Source organism: Gasterosteus aculeatus, chromosome 14 (assembly GCF_964276395.1).
Source record: "Gasterosteus aculeatus chromosome 14, fGasAcu3.hap1.1, whole genome shotgun sequence".
NCBI classification, from domain to species: domain Eukaryota; kingdom Metazoa; phylum Chordata; class Actinopteri; order Perciformes; family Gasterosteidae; genus Gasterosteus; species Gasterosteus aculeatus.
The window spans coordinates 9,993,346-10,007,780 of record NC_135702.1 but is presented as its reverse complement, the minus strand read 5'-3'; the positions used below and the strand labels follow the sequence as shown (position 1 = coordinate 10,007,780).

Genomic DNA, 14,435 nt, shown 5'->3' with positions numbered 1-14,435 from the left:
CTCGGACCCCCTCAGGTCGCCGACGTCCGGTCGATATCAGGCGGGGAAATGATAATGTTGAAACAAAACACGAGTGCATTTGCGAGAGCGTGTCGGCCGTTGAGGGGCCGAGCACATCGCCTTCACTTGGGAAGCCGGTCGCTATTTCCAGTGTCAATTCAAACGTGAGGTTCACCTCTTTCCACTTTTCCTGCCTCTTTCACTGGAGCTCCTCTGAAGTGGACTGTTGTGAACGAGAGGACTACTTAGTTCCACTAAAACCCATGGAGAGGTTTCAGTGCTGTTTTAACGTTTGAGGGCCCTCTCAACCCAAACAGCACACACATAAAAGGGTTTCAGCAGTCAACAGCTCTGCTCGTACCAGCAATGCTGTTTGGGGGGCAGTAAACGTCATCTCTGCCATCTTATCAGTGTATCTCCAACGAAGGACGGCGACACGTTTGCATTAAATAGTTTTCAGCGAGGAAAAATAAATAAATGTGAAAGGAAAAGAAAGAAAGGAGGCACAGCCACTAGTAAATCATAATTGAAATTTTATTAACAGTTCAAATTAGAAAGTTGTTCTGCATTAAATTCCATTACAGTACAAACCAGGAACTGAATTAAAAAGGCCACGCACTTGAGCTGAAGGGACAGGGGAGAGAAATGAAATGGGCTCCGAGGTGCAGGAGAGGGCAGGCGGCTGGAGGCGGAAAAAAAAAAAAAAAAAAAAAAAAGGGAAACCAGCAGCGGAGAATAGTGGATGAGGGAGGAGAGAATCAAAGTCGCAACCCTTCATAGAAGGGGAGAATACAGACCTGCGGCGGCGTTACATAACGGCAAAGACTGACTGTTTAAAAACGGGATGTTAAATAACATATGGATTACCTCCACATTTACACACAAACATGTCGACAGCTGAAAAATCCCCCCGAGGCGATGAAGACGTTTTCGGGAGGTCGGGCGGGACACCGGATGGTTTCAGCGCTGCCGTTTGCCCTTTACGCTCCCTCACAACACAAGCCAGCGCTCAAATCAAGGCGAAATCATAAACGGAGGAGGAACATGGGAGGGGGGATAAGACGGAGCTGATTCAACCGGAGAATGCCGGCAGGAAGCGGCGCCGTCTTTAGGAATTGGGAGGCGGGAGGGTCTTGGAGGTGGCAAGCATGGCCCGCACTTTGGCCATCAGATCCTGAAAACAGGAAGACACAAAGAGAAAGGATGGGGTGGGGGTTAATGTACATCTCCACACATATCCACCGGATCACATGACACGTAGCTAAAGCGGTACCCGTCTATTGATCGCCTCCCCAACGCAAAAGGATCTTATTTTGAAAAGAAACATTCATGCGACATTAACTGCTCCCCGTCGTGCAGAAGAGCTGCTGATGCTACGGGGAATAAACTCTCCAGTCTGCAGCTGTCAGATACTCTAAGCTTATTCCTTTGTGTTTCCTCCATCAGCCCCCACCCCCCCCCCCTCCCCCCACCCCCGCCCTCATGTTGAAGGGCAACATACGGTGGTAAATTTGAAAGAGTTGTTTCGGAGCGTGCTTCCTTCCATGGAGCCATCAGGAATTCCTTAATACAGCTTAAAACATATTTCAAGTACCGAATAATACCCTGTAAGCACTGGGAATGAAATCCATCATCTCCTCCCCGAATCTGTACGTGCACAGTCACCTAATCCTCTATTGCAACAGCTGACCTACTCAGCTTATCTGCAAATAGCTAAACAAACAAACAAATAGGTATTCTCAAATGCAAATGTGTATTTGATTGCGGGGGGATGAAGCGGCACCACCGCAGCGACGGCGCCGCACGATGGGAGACAAACAACGCCTCCTTCAATTTGAAGTTAAATGAAATTTTAGTTCAGGCTGAAACGACGGGCGTCGTTGTATTACGTCAAAAATCTATTATCCGCTTGAGATCTGGATACATAAACGCTTGCTGTCCTTTGAGGTTTGTACTTCTAAGTAGAAAACATGCGTATTACGTCGGGATATTTACACAATGTACGCGAGTAAAACAGCAGTAGTGATCATGAGCAGAGGATTGTGATTCTCAAACACTGGGTCTGGACCCACAGGTGGGTCGCAGGTTACTTTATTAGACTTGCAGAATTTATTCAGTAGACCTTTAGAGCAGCATAATAAAGCCTGAATGTGCACAATGTTGTGATTATTGTATCCACCTGACAAAAAGTGCAGCTAAAAGAGACGAGCGCAGTCCGACCGGCGTCTCGCGCAAAAAAACCCGCTTAATCAGCAGAAAGATAGTTGATATAATTCAAATAATTTGAATAAGGAACCGGCAACATTTCTAACCACATTCCCTCCCTTTCCAGGAGGAAATGTTCAACTTGCCGACAATGTGCTTGCATTGCTGAATAGGAAGTGTTCATTCACGTCCTCAGAGTGATTATTCACACATGGACAAATATTCACCCTTGAGCTCTCCTGACAGAGGAGACAAATTAACAGCTGTGATCACGGAGGGAATGAGCCGTCATATCAAATCACTCACAAGGCAATTTCTCTCTAAACCCTGGTGTATTTGAACACACACACGCGCACACACACACACACACACACGGGCAAAGACGCGAGTAGAGAAATTGTGATAAACATCCTCCAAATTATTAATGGAAAGTAGGAAGTTGCTCTACAGTTGATTCTTGTCTCGGTAAATGAAAGTGCTGCAGAAATTGTATTACATTAATAGATTATCACAAGTTACATTACAGCCGTCGCAAAGGCGCAGGCCCACTGTGGTTACATCCAAACAAATGAGCTTGCAAAGAAGATTTCCTATAAGAAATGCACAGGATGTCGACCTAAATGTTCCTTATTTCATCTAATGTTTTATTAAACATAGATTCAAGCTAATATTTTTGCAAGACAAGACAAAGAAACAACACACTTCACACTGGTCTGTTCATTTCAAATCAGTTTACAAAACTCAAAATAAAATACAAAAATTCACAGTTTCGCAGGTTACAACTGCAAGTTTGATTTCCTGCTAAATATATCGAGGGAGCTACGCAGCATCTTCAGTTTCCTCTTCATCTCTCCCACACATTCACACACCTCCCTGGGAAAAGTTCTTCACTACTTTTTGTTTTATCCCTCTAGAAGTCAGTCAGTCGGGATTGACTGCGGCCACGCGACCCTCTAAGGAGAAGCTGGATGCAACACACAGTTGCCACAGAGACACGACACGACAAAGCTAAGTTCCTCTCAAAGTGGACGCGACAACCATCAGGCAGAGTAGACCAAAACAAATGTAAATCACAGGACAGAAGACGGAGGAAGACAGACAAAAAAAGGGAGGGGTCCCTGAGGGGGAAAGAGGACACCATTAGGCAGATGAGGATGAGCTGAATAATTCAACACGTGTTTGTAAAACACCACGGGCGGGGGTTGGCGTCTTGGAGAGCTCGCTCTCTTCGGTCGGCGCCGGCGTTGCGTTGGACTACGCGCGAGGGAAGGAAGTCGATATGCTTTGTTTGCGGGCCGTCCAGAGGTGATTGAAACGCGCGGTGCATTCCGGCAAGCAGTCGCTGTGTCACGACCTCACACACACACACGCACTAATTGGCCCGTGGCCACAGGAGGGAAAATGTTGTGTTAGTTGTTGCAGTGTTCACAGAACAGCCGGCTTAGCCTCTGCATTCACACTCCATTGACCTCCATTAACTGGAGGCCCAATGCTTCTCGACACTGGCTGTGTTGCGGGTTCGACTCTTCCTTCACCAAAAGGGTTTCATATTTCCATTTCGACACAATCGAGTGCCTAAAATACTTCTACTGCTACAGAAACGTAGCCGTCACGTAGTAACATGAGCGCACACCGTCCCTTCATCCTTTGTAGACGCGCACAAGTTGCCTGACGATCAAACATGTATGACATCGCACGCAAGTAGAAATGTAATTAGTGACACTTCAGGATAATGAATCATAGTAGATAATGATCTAACCTGAAAGTGTAAAGACGTATATAGTTGATGAAATACTTTCGCTGGTTGCCAGTTTTTCATCTCGGGTTTTTGATGAATCGAGGGGATTCAGTTAGATGTTTGTCTGAGGAATTGCGCGCCGTGTTTCCACATCAGTCCAAATTAAGCAAGTGAGCAATATGACACCGTATTGCACTTAAGTGCTGTTGGAGAGACGAAAATAGATTCTAAAATAAGACTTAAATTGACGAGAAAACTGTTGGGACTATTTGTCCTGATGAGAAATGACTGACGTCAGAAATGGCTCGACAACACCGCGGAGCCTTTTTTTGGTCAGTGATAGTGACACAAAGAAAAAAAAACATGTTTAAATAAATAAATCTATTGACCCGTACACTCTTCTGTCCTTCCTATTCTCTTCAGCCAACTTCTTTATTCTTTCCTCTGGAACTGGATCACGCATTTCAAGCAGCCAATCTGTAGTCATTGTTGTTCTAATTCATCAGTGCGAGGTTCGATTTTGTAAAGTATGTCCGCTCCACTCATTCGGACATCGGGCTCCAACGCCGCTAAAAGAGGAAAGCGAAGCTCTGTGCGTGAACAGAACACAGACCCGTCCCGTTCGACGCACTGCAGATGCACAAAGCGTCCTCATTCTGACAATTGGTGCAAAAACTGTGTGAAAGAGGGGCGCATGCAGTGTGATCGCTGTAGGTTTATGAATGAAAGTGTCTGTTTTTAACACTCAGCGGTGACAGTCATCCAGCCCAAAACATTTCCCAAAGCCTTTCCACGCACAATAAAAAGCCCCTGTACAACCTGCAGGCAGGGACGCAAAGAAAAACAGCTGGATGAACGTAACCTCCGGTGCCTCAGCAGAAGTGTCACGCTCTCTCGCTCCTTCAGTCTGAATTTACAAGCACCGGAAGACGCACAAATGAGCTGCCAAAGGGACCCGTTTGGCCGGGAGAGAGTTTGCAGAGGTCGCTGCCGCTCAAACGGCCTCCACTCTTCCGAAAAAAAAAAACCTCGGCCACGTTTCCGGCAGGAGTCCGTGGGGAGGAGAGAGAGAGAGGGGGGGGGGGGGGGGGCACTTCTGCAGACTGGGTGAACTGCCACAATCGCTCGGCGCGCTGAAAGGTAGCGTACGGGTGACGATACCGATGTCACTCTGCAGGCGAAAGTACCGCCTGAGAGTTCAGTCTGCTCCGAATGTCCTCATCAACGTTTGTTAAGGTCCAGGATGTTAAAACTCAACCTTTGTGTCAACATTGACACTGATTACTGGTTATAACACACACACACACACACACACACACACACACACACACACACACACGCACGCAGGTAGAGATGCAGGTAAGAAACTTCAATGACGAGCAATTCAAAGTCCCTGAGATTAAACAGATAGTTGCTTGATAAAGTCTAGTACACGGATGTGTTGCATAAACATACAGGCGCTACTGCAGCATGTGGATGGTATAAAAAATTAATCCGCTTCAAAAACAAAAGGCGTTTTTTTTTTTACCTCTTTGCATGATGGAAAAACATAAAAGCACTCTACGTGCATCTGGAAGGCTGCATAGTTCAGCAGAGGACATATTTGGGTTGGAAACAAAAGAACAATACCTGAGTTATTTTTGACTGAACCGAGGACACAATGGAGGAGGCCACTGCCTTGTCTTTCTCCAGAGAGCCGCCCCTGTAGAGAGAAGAGAGGGATGGAGAGACGGAGGGGGAGAACAGAAAGAGAAAACCAATCATGTTAACAGGGGAAGCTATACAATATTCATAATATATCTTCTGAAATGTTCAAAGTTGGAGAGACATCAAGAGCAGCAGAAGGGAGAGGAGAGGGAAGAGACAGGTGAAAAAGTAGTGGAATGTTATCAAAAAAAAAAATGTTCCACCCGGAGCAGAAAACTACCACATTGACAAACCTGGAAAAGTTTATATAAAAAATGGCCAAAAGCTCATCTTCTTCAGCCCGTCCAAATACTTTTTGTCTACGTATGTGGACGGGATGTACTTCAGCCTCTTGTGAGAGTGTGAGGAGGAAAGACTCCTTTAAAAACCCCATGGAGATGGTTCCTTTTGGGGAGATCGACTCGCTGTGGCTCAGTCGTCCCCCTCGGTAAAGTACAATTTGGAAAATGGAAAATTAGGGGGCAAAAGTCAGCACACAAGAACGTTTCAAACTGCCAGCGAGATAATGCGGAGCCGCCAGAGAGCGTCCGGTACCCGGGAGGGAAGCCACATTAATAGTTCAGCACCCTTCGCGTCCTTCGCTTTATGAATTTGTAAAATCTCCCTCCAGGAAGCCGACGCAGGGAAGCCACAGCAAAGATTCACATCTTTTATTCTCTGTCATCTTACCAAACAAAGGACGTTAACTGGGACTGCGGCAGTTTTTTTTTTCAGCCCAACTATTTAGGATATGTAAATAACTGTTAATATCTTAGCACTTTAATCCCAAACTTTCAGCTCAATAATTTATTGTTTCTCATCTCTGTATTGTAACCCGTGGCAGAGCGAATGTATGTCCAGGGTGCCACAGACAAAAGAACAAGGTAAATATATGACAATTAAAGTACGACATTGTCTAAATGTAAACCTCGGATTTTTGTACCTGATTGAGGTCTATAATAAATCATACATTTACTAGCTAACTACTCCTTTTCAATTGCTCTGTCTGCTTATGCACAGAGTGTATAACCAGTTGTGACCGACAGAATTCAAATAGAAACAAAGCATTCTCGCCTGAACAAAGCGCGGCATTTTGTTGGAAACAAAGGAGGAAATAAAGGTTTATGAGATACGTTAGTATCACGCAAACCATCCCTTCTTGACAAGGAGCCTTTACGTTTGCAAAAGCAAAAAGTTCATATACAGTATATATATATATATATATATATATATATATATATATATATATATATATATATATATATATATATTGTTCATAGTGACACGACAGATGAGCTCAATAAAAAGGAGTCGAGAATTACCCTTTACAGCCCTTTCATAACATAACTGTATAAAACACCCATCCAGCCTTTTATGGCTTGCTTAAAACTCATAAATCCCCAATAGTGGCTGGTATGGTCATTTAATGGCGCTTCCGTCCCAATGCGATGATCACTCGCTTCATAAATACGTGGCCACTCTGCCCACGGTGTGACGCAGCAGATATTTGGAATCAATGAGCTCTTTCCCTTCGTCGGATATTAAGTTTGTAGAAATTCATCCTCAATGCAACAGCAATGGCCTTTGACCTGAACTGTACAAACACTTATTACTCCCCCGCCAGTGAAGAACTTCTTTAAAGTATTCATGCAAATATTTCCTGCAGTCACAACACACACCAGCGGGTAAGTTGCTCTGCCCCTGCCCCCCCCGTCGCCCTGTCACGGGTTCATCAGAACAAACATCCTATTCAACTCTGCAAAGCTTTTCCTCTCTGAAATGGCTTTAAGGGATGTATTCATCATTTTCAGATAAGCTGGAGCGACAGCACTTAAGAATTGCATAATTTCCTTTTTCTTTTCTTTCTTTTTTTATAATACTTGGATTCTGAAACCGATTATTTGTGTTTCTTTGTGGATTACAACAGAGAACGTATTAACTTTTTAAAATCCATGATTTGTGTTTGGAATAATGGCGGAGACCCGTAATGTTTCACCAAGCAGTGTTTCATGCCTCGCAAAGTGGACGGTAATCTCTTAAGAAACCGTATTAAAAAAGATCCCTATGGTATAATTTATCCGGCTAAGCGGAAACTGTAATGAGGGTTGTGGTGCACTAAGGGAACGCTTCAAGGCCGAGGGGGAACCCGATCACGTACACCGAGCCGGCTTATCAGAAGGACATTAGACATTAGATATTTCCACAATTTGCAAACCAACATGTGTGCAGATAAAACCAACAATACTGAATCGGCTCGTCCCACAGAGGCGTCCTTCTCCGAACCTCCACTAGTGTTATTCGGACGAGCTTTTGAGTTGAAACGGATAAAAACCTTGCTCGTCCATGTTGATATCATTTGCCCCTGCCAGCTTTCATGGGTCGGCTCACTGCTCCAACTGGACGGATGCGAAAAGGGGCTTTTGCTGGTTTCTGTGGATCGTCGGGAGACTCCTTCGCCTAATACGTGACATATTTGATTCTAATCATATGCATTTGACACGGTTGCTCTGGGAAAAGCTAATTACTTCAACATGTAAAATGGTCTTGAGAGCTGCATGATTTAACATTTGCAGTAATGCACGTGAAAGGCCGCATCCGGCTTTTGTTCTGCTCTTTGCTGGATTGAAGCCTCACGCGACTTCGTCCCGCTACCCGTCTCCTCGCCTCACTTCGCGGAGTACGGCGCCGGCAACGCGCTTTGCCGGGGGAACACAAGACGGAGGGCGATGCGTGGGGAGCGAACCAGCCTCGTGTTCTAATTGCAGCTCGTATTCAGAAGTTAATGTATTCAGCTTTAATTGTCTCTTTGTTGGAAATTCTTCAAACAAAGACAAACCCGTTGGCGTCGCTGCCGCGAGTTCCTTCGTGCCTCGCGACCTTGAAAGACGTTGGGTGTCAGCCACGGTGACGCTGGCTCGTTGGATTTCCTGTTTGGGCGGCTCCAGATATGGACGTCCTCGGGCGCAAAGCTCAGCTTAACCCTGACCCACCATCTCGCCTCCTCCGTACGACTACGTTTATCACTTTAAAAGAGTCTTAGCTGGGATGGCTACATACTGCTAAAAGACTGAGGGTGTATAGAACGGAACCATTTGAATACCAGTGCATACTAGGAAGAGAAAGACGGAGGTTACCTCGAGGCTTTATTGCTCATATTTTCAAACATTATGTTTCACTCGAACGGTTTGAAGATGAGGACTGATGTGTTTAATGAACGTAATCCAATGTTGGGTAACAAGTCTGGCTTCAGTTGATAGAGTGCAAAACTAAGCTGATTTTCTCTCTTCAACCAAACAAAATTGTCCTTGGAAGTCGGATTGTGTGAGCTTACTCATCTGGGTGGTATTGAGTATCACGGTTTAAAACCTTCTTGACACTTTAAATGTTTGTTTTTTTCTTTTCCAAAGGCTAAATGAAAACACAACACCATCTAAATGCTTGTTTTGCTCTCACTGCAGCCCCATACACACCGCTTCAACTCATTGTTTATTCCACACCAATAACAATACAAACGTGTTTTTAATAAAGAGTTTGTGTTTGCCATCATCCTCAGGTCTCTTTCGGGGTGTATTGGCAGTTTTCACCTTTTGCTATAATAGTTAACTGCTGCGTTTGGTTCATAAGAGACAGAAGATCAAAAGACTTGATCTACTGGTCTAAATAAGAAAATGTAAAAGCAAAAGCAACACAAATTGCATCAATCTCCCAGACAGTAAGTCCTCCCAACCAGCATTTGTTTCTTCAGCGCGGAGACATTCCGGTAAACGGAGTAGAGCAGTTGATTGACAGGCGCGCAGCGGCTTACCTGGAGTGGGCCAGGCTGGAGGCGGGGCTTGCAGACGGGGACAAAACTCTGCCGGACGAGGAACACGGGGAGAGAGAGGAACCCACAATTTGCATCTGTCCCGAGGATGACAAGAAGCTCCTTCTTTTCTCAGGCGGGGACCTTGGGCGACAAATGCAAGAAGGGACTGAAAGACTGCAGATTCGAGTAGTAACACAACGCAGCACACAATATATCAAGGGCAGGAACAGCTGTCTGAAGGCGGTGCTTATGTATTCAGCAAAGCCCCACTTTAAATTCATGCAAGTACAAGCCGCCCATCGCATTTTCCATCAGTGGTCATTCGGGGATTAAGTATCAGCCTTGTAGGTATGTTGGGTAGATCTACTCTTCTGCAGATACGAATGCACATTATAGTATTATCAACGCTTACTGTTGGAATCTGGCTGCAGTGACAACGTAAGCACAGCTCTCGATGCGGACCTGCGACACCTGCCGTTAGCCTTACCTGGATCTGGAATGGCCCCTGGGAGGGTTGGAGCTGCTGCTGCTGGGATGGTGGCGCTCGCGCTCTCTCTCGTCACGTCTCCTCTCCGCCGAGGGGCCCCTGCGGCCCCTTCTCCCCGGGGAGCGTGACCGGGAACTGGCCAGACAGGAGGACAAAGAAAGCGCGTGAGGAGGGGACCGCGACCGAGCCTCAGGGGAGGAGCGGATGCATTTGAAATAGAAGAACACGGATAGAAGACTATGACCGAGGTTCTGTGCGACAGGAAGAAGTAAAGAAAGCTACGGGGAGTTTTTGTTTATGGAAATTGAAACGAGGAATAGTCAGAATGTTTTGAAGGGATTCCATTAGACCATCGGCCGAGGTGGATGGGGAACAATTCACATTAAAGGCAACGCAGTCACCAATACAGTTCAACTGGGCCACAAGAACAAAAATCCTTAAATTACTTTACCACACATCATAGACCTAAAATATGTAAATATTGTTTTTCAAAACTAGTCCGAAAGAAAACAGCATTAAATATTTATGGCCTATATGTGAGATAAATTCACTTCTCAGATTTCTTCTTTGCATAAAAGGGCCGCGCTAGATTAACTTAAGCATGCACATCATTTGCAGACATGAACTCTGCAGGATTAAAGAGGGACGTTAAAACCCCCTTTTCTTAAAACGAAGCCAAAGGAAAGGACAGCAGAGTTAATGTCAGCTTGTGCTTGAAAGCGGGATGATCAATATTGGCCTATTTGAGGAATAAATGGCAGAAACAAAAGCAGCCCAATCTCTTCCTTTGATCCCCAGACATCGACCTCTATTCAATTTTTAACTACGTTCGTTCTCATATCGTCTTTTAATCCTCATTTTCATAAATTTAAATAAAAATGGATAAAGCAGAGGTGAAAGTTGTTCTCCTAAAATAACTCCGTCATCTCGCTAAATAGTAAGATTTAAATAGACCCATGGGGGGAAAAAGAATATGTACGTGTAATCCAAGACCCCCCGCCCCCTTTTTGAATAACGTTGATTCTTAGAGCTTCTCAGACGGGTCACCGAGTGCACAGCCGAGGGGGGGTCTTACTTACCGGGACCGGTGGGATCTCCTGTAGGCACTGGGAAGGGAGTGTTTGCTCTTCGTCTTCGACTTTGACCTCGACTTCGATCTTGACCGCCTCTTGTGTTTTTTCTTCTTTTTGTCTTTGTCCCGACCTTTGTGCCGGTCTCTGTCTCTGTCTCGGTCTCGGTCTTTCTCTCTCTCTCGGTCTCGGTCTCGCTCTCTCTCTCGAGCCCTCTCTTGGTCGCGGTCTCTCTCTCTGTCGCGGTCTCGTTCTCGGTCTCGGTCTCGTTCTCGGTCTCGGTCCCGATCTCTGTCCCTTGCAGCTCCTCTGGAGGTGGTGTGGGAGGAGGAGGACGTGGGCTCCCTGCTGCGATGGCCCCCTTTGCTCGCCACGGCCGGCCTTTGATCCTGAGGATACGCAGGTTGGGCAGACGGCGCTGGATGGGGCGCCGGGTCCGACAGGGCCGAGAGGGCTTCTTGTAACTAGAGACAACAGGAGGGACGCAGAGCAGAGATGTAAGTGAAGGCACCAAAACATCGGGACGCTGGACCTTTTCTTTTAAAGTGGACAAGGTATTGCTTATAAGTCTCTCTTTTCATCATTAAGGAAATTGGAATGGAATTACCAAATGCTGAGTGGATACAAATAGAATGAACAGAATGGAATAAAAACCAGCTGGCTGAGGCAAAGTCAATTATTACTCATTTTCACACACATAAAAAAAAAACTAAAAAAAAAAAAAACTTACTCAGCTGATTAAAATGTGTGAGTTGCACAACACAGTGCAGCCCTCTGGCTTCACACTGAGTTACAACTGTTAGCTGCAAAGTGCCTCTAATTACTCCAACGTGGGTCTTTCTGCTCATAGAAGATTGACCTGCTGCTGGATTCCCACTGAAGAGACGGCTTCAGGCCATCAGCGGATTGAACACGGCAATAAATCTTCCAAGGTCTTATTACATCTTTCAGGGCGGGGTCTTAGATAACTCCGGGGGGGGGGGTCACCCATGTTACATATGTATGTCTTCATTGTACTGGAAGGCTATCACACTGGACCAACCACATTGGAGTGGTTGAAAATAGAAGACGGCAAGGAAATGTATGCAGGCTGTGACTTCAATCTCTCCAATTCAATCACCCCCATCTGCTAAAATAGGTGGAGCATAACACGAGAGAGAGGGCGGGACAGAAGGAAGTAGAGGGGGAAATGACAAATGATGAAAGAATATGAGAAATGTTCAAGCAGGAAAGAGAGAGAGAGATAGAGTGCTCACAGCAGAGGAAAATCAATGAGTATCTAAATAGAGGCAGGGAAGAGGAGAGAGGAAGAATATCTTTCACACCTCTCTATTTGCACGCTATCTGGGCTTACGGTCGGATAAGTGATAGGAAGCTAGGTTTGGTTTAAAATTAGGACCGACGTGTTGGGATGCTTATCCCAACACCGGGAACCAGATGATGTCGGCCCTCCCACACCTGCTCTGGCAGATACCAAAGTTCGGACAGAAAGTCACAATAAACAAAATATGAGTTCCCACGGAGGGGAAATGGAAAGATAGGAGGGACATTCTATCAAAATATATATTAATAATTACTATGGATACAATGATTATGACATAAATCAATACTATATGATAAATCTCCAATTCAAAAAAATACATTCAAATAAATTCAATAATACATACTATTTAATACAGGATGAATAACTGTGAAAGAGACACTTTAACACAGCAAAGGACTTTACACACAAAAACGCTCAAAGTCACAATAAAGATCAGACCATTACGTCCTCACTCATTTTTCAAACCCAACATAATAAAGTATTAATAAACAAGTTAATTAAACTTCTTTTTCAGTGGAGCATTGTCTGACAATTTTGCAGGAGGCCGAAAAGCTTATGATTAATAAAAACACTGATGGGAAAATGTTATTTTTGACAGGCGGGAGAGGCGGGCCAGCCTCCCCGCCGGTCATTAATTAAAGGCTTCGACTGTAAAATACCTTTTGATATCCATCACTGAAGGCAGCCTGCGAGGCAGTGGGGAACTCTCTTATCCCTCCACATCATTATTCTCCCATTCATCGGCATTGTGAGCGGCGCCACCGCTCCCCGTAAACGTGCAGTCATGTCTCAATAAGCACGAGACAAACGTTTGTGTCCGTCATGGCCGACGAAAGTAACACTTTAATGGTGCGATGAAGCCGTTCGAGGTCGGTGGCTGAGAAGAGTTTGAAGGTGCAGCTTGAAGAACAATTGTTGAACCGATGCAGAAGAACTGGGGGTGTCTTTATTTTATCCCCTTGCATTATACTTTATACTTGCCCGAACCTTATGACTTAAATTGCCGTTTTCAATATGATTGCATGCATTCTCAGATAATATCAAAATACATTAAAACAAAAAAAAATAATGTGGGTTGGACCAGTCTTCCTTCTCCAAAGAACTTTGAATTCCTTTCCTACATTAAAACATCGGTTTACCAGCTTTCAAGTGCAAACTCTCTTAGGCATTAAGAAAACTGACACAAACAGAAAAATGAGAAAAAAATTCCCGTTACCTCCATAAAAGATAAAGACAAAGACAAAACAAGCGGATTAGTTATTGGGAAAGATTCAACTCTCTGCAGTCTGCGTCAGTCTTTGTTTGAAACATTTGATCATGAGCCAAGGAGGAAAATATACTGCTTCCTCATGGGTGGCAACAGCTGCGTAGCGCACAAATGCCACCTTTTCCAATGATTGATTGGAATTGCGGTCACAGTCCATGCTTAAAGCTGCTCATGCATGCATCAGTCTCAGTGCGGATTGAAAACAATAACAATATGTGTTACACATCCTCTCTGCAGAAATGTGACCTTTAGATCCATGCCGTCTCTCGATATACCTCACTGATGTAGATGAAGATATTCTCCCGACAACCAGACATTCATCTCCTAATCTGTTGTTGCTTGGTTACGTAAACTGAAAACTGGCATCAATACAGCCATACAGCAGCTGTAGGTGCCTGCAAGTTCATTTTCGCATGATCAATAATGAACCTTCATGGAAAAGAAGAAGAAGAAACAGACAGTATCCCATCTGGTGTTAACAGACATGAACATCACGGCTCTTTTAGTCAGCTGTATTTTATTATCTACTAAACCTCTATTATGACCAAAGAGAAAAAGAATCTGATGCAGCAAAAATGTGCCTCTGACCCTCAGGGTGGAAATGTCTGAGCGGGGCTGTGGAGGTTAACAATTTGATGAGGCAGGGTTTATTGTGCTGTGTCACACTTGTGCTTATTTATCCACTGCATCCGTAGGTTATTTTTTTAATGTATATATATATATATATGATGTATATATTATGAGAAAAAATGGTTCTGTTGTTTATATTTGAGAATTCTATAACAAAATGTGATCAAAACTCAAAAGAATCTAGAAAGAAATAAGACAGCTCGGAGTTTTATGAAAAATGTAC

General features: G+C 44.6%; 1 protein-coding gene across 4 annotated transcripts in view; it reads right to left on the bottom strand.

The window, feature by feature from the left end:
• Nucleotides 1-516: 516 nt before the first annotated feature.
• The window catches only part of sfswap (splicing factor SWAP), a 36,177-nt gene continuing 22,258 nt past the window's right edge, over nt 517-14,435 (bottom strand). For all 4 annotated transcript variants that reach the window (XM_040197227.2, XM_078088431.1, XM_078088433.1 and 1 more), the window contains exons 15-19: nt 11,001-11,455; nt 9,922-10,056; nt 9,435-9,575; nt 5,573-5,645; nt 517-1,174 (exon numbers count right to left, since the gene is read on the bottom strand). In XM_040197227.2, coding sequence (XP_040053161.2) covers nt 1,109-1,174; nt 5,573-5,645; nt 9,435-9,575; nt 9,922-10,056; nt 11,001-11,455 — 870 coding nt within the window. In that variant the 3' untranslated portion in view covers nt 517-1,108. The remainder of the gene's footprint in view (nt 1,175-5,572; nt 5,646-9,434; nt 9,576-9,921; nt 10,057-11,000; nt 11,456-14,435) is intronic.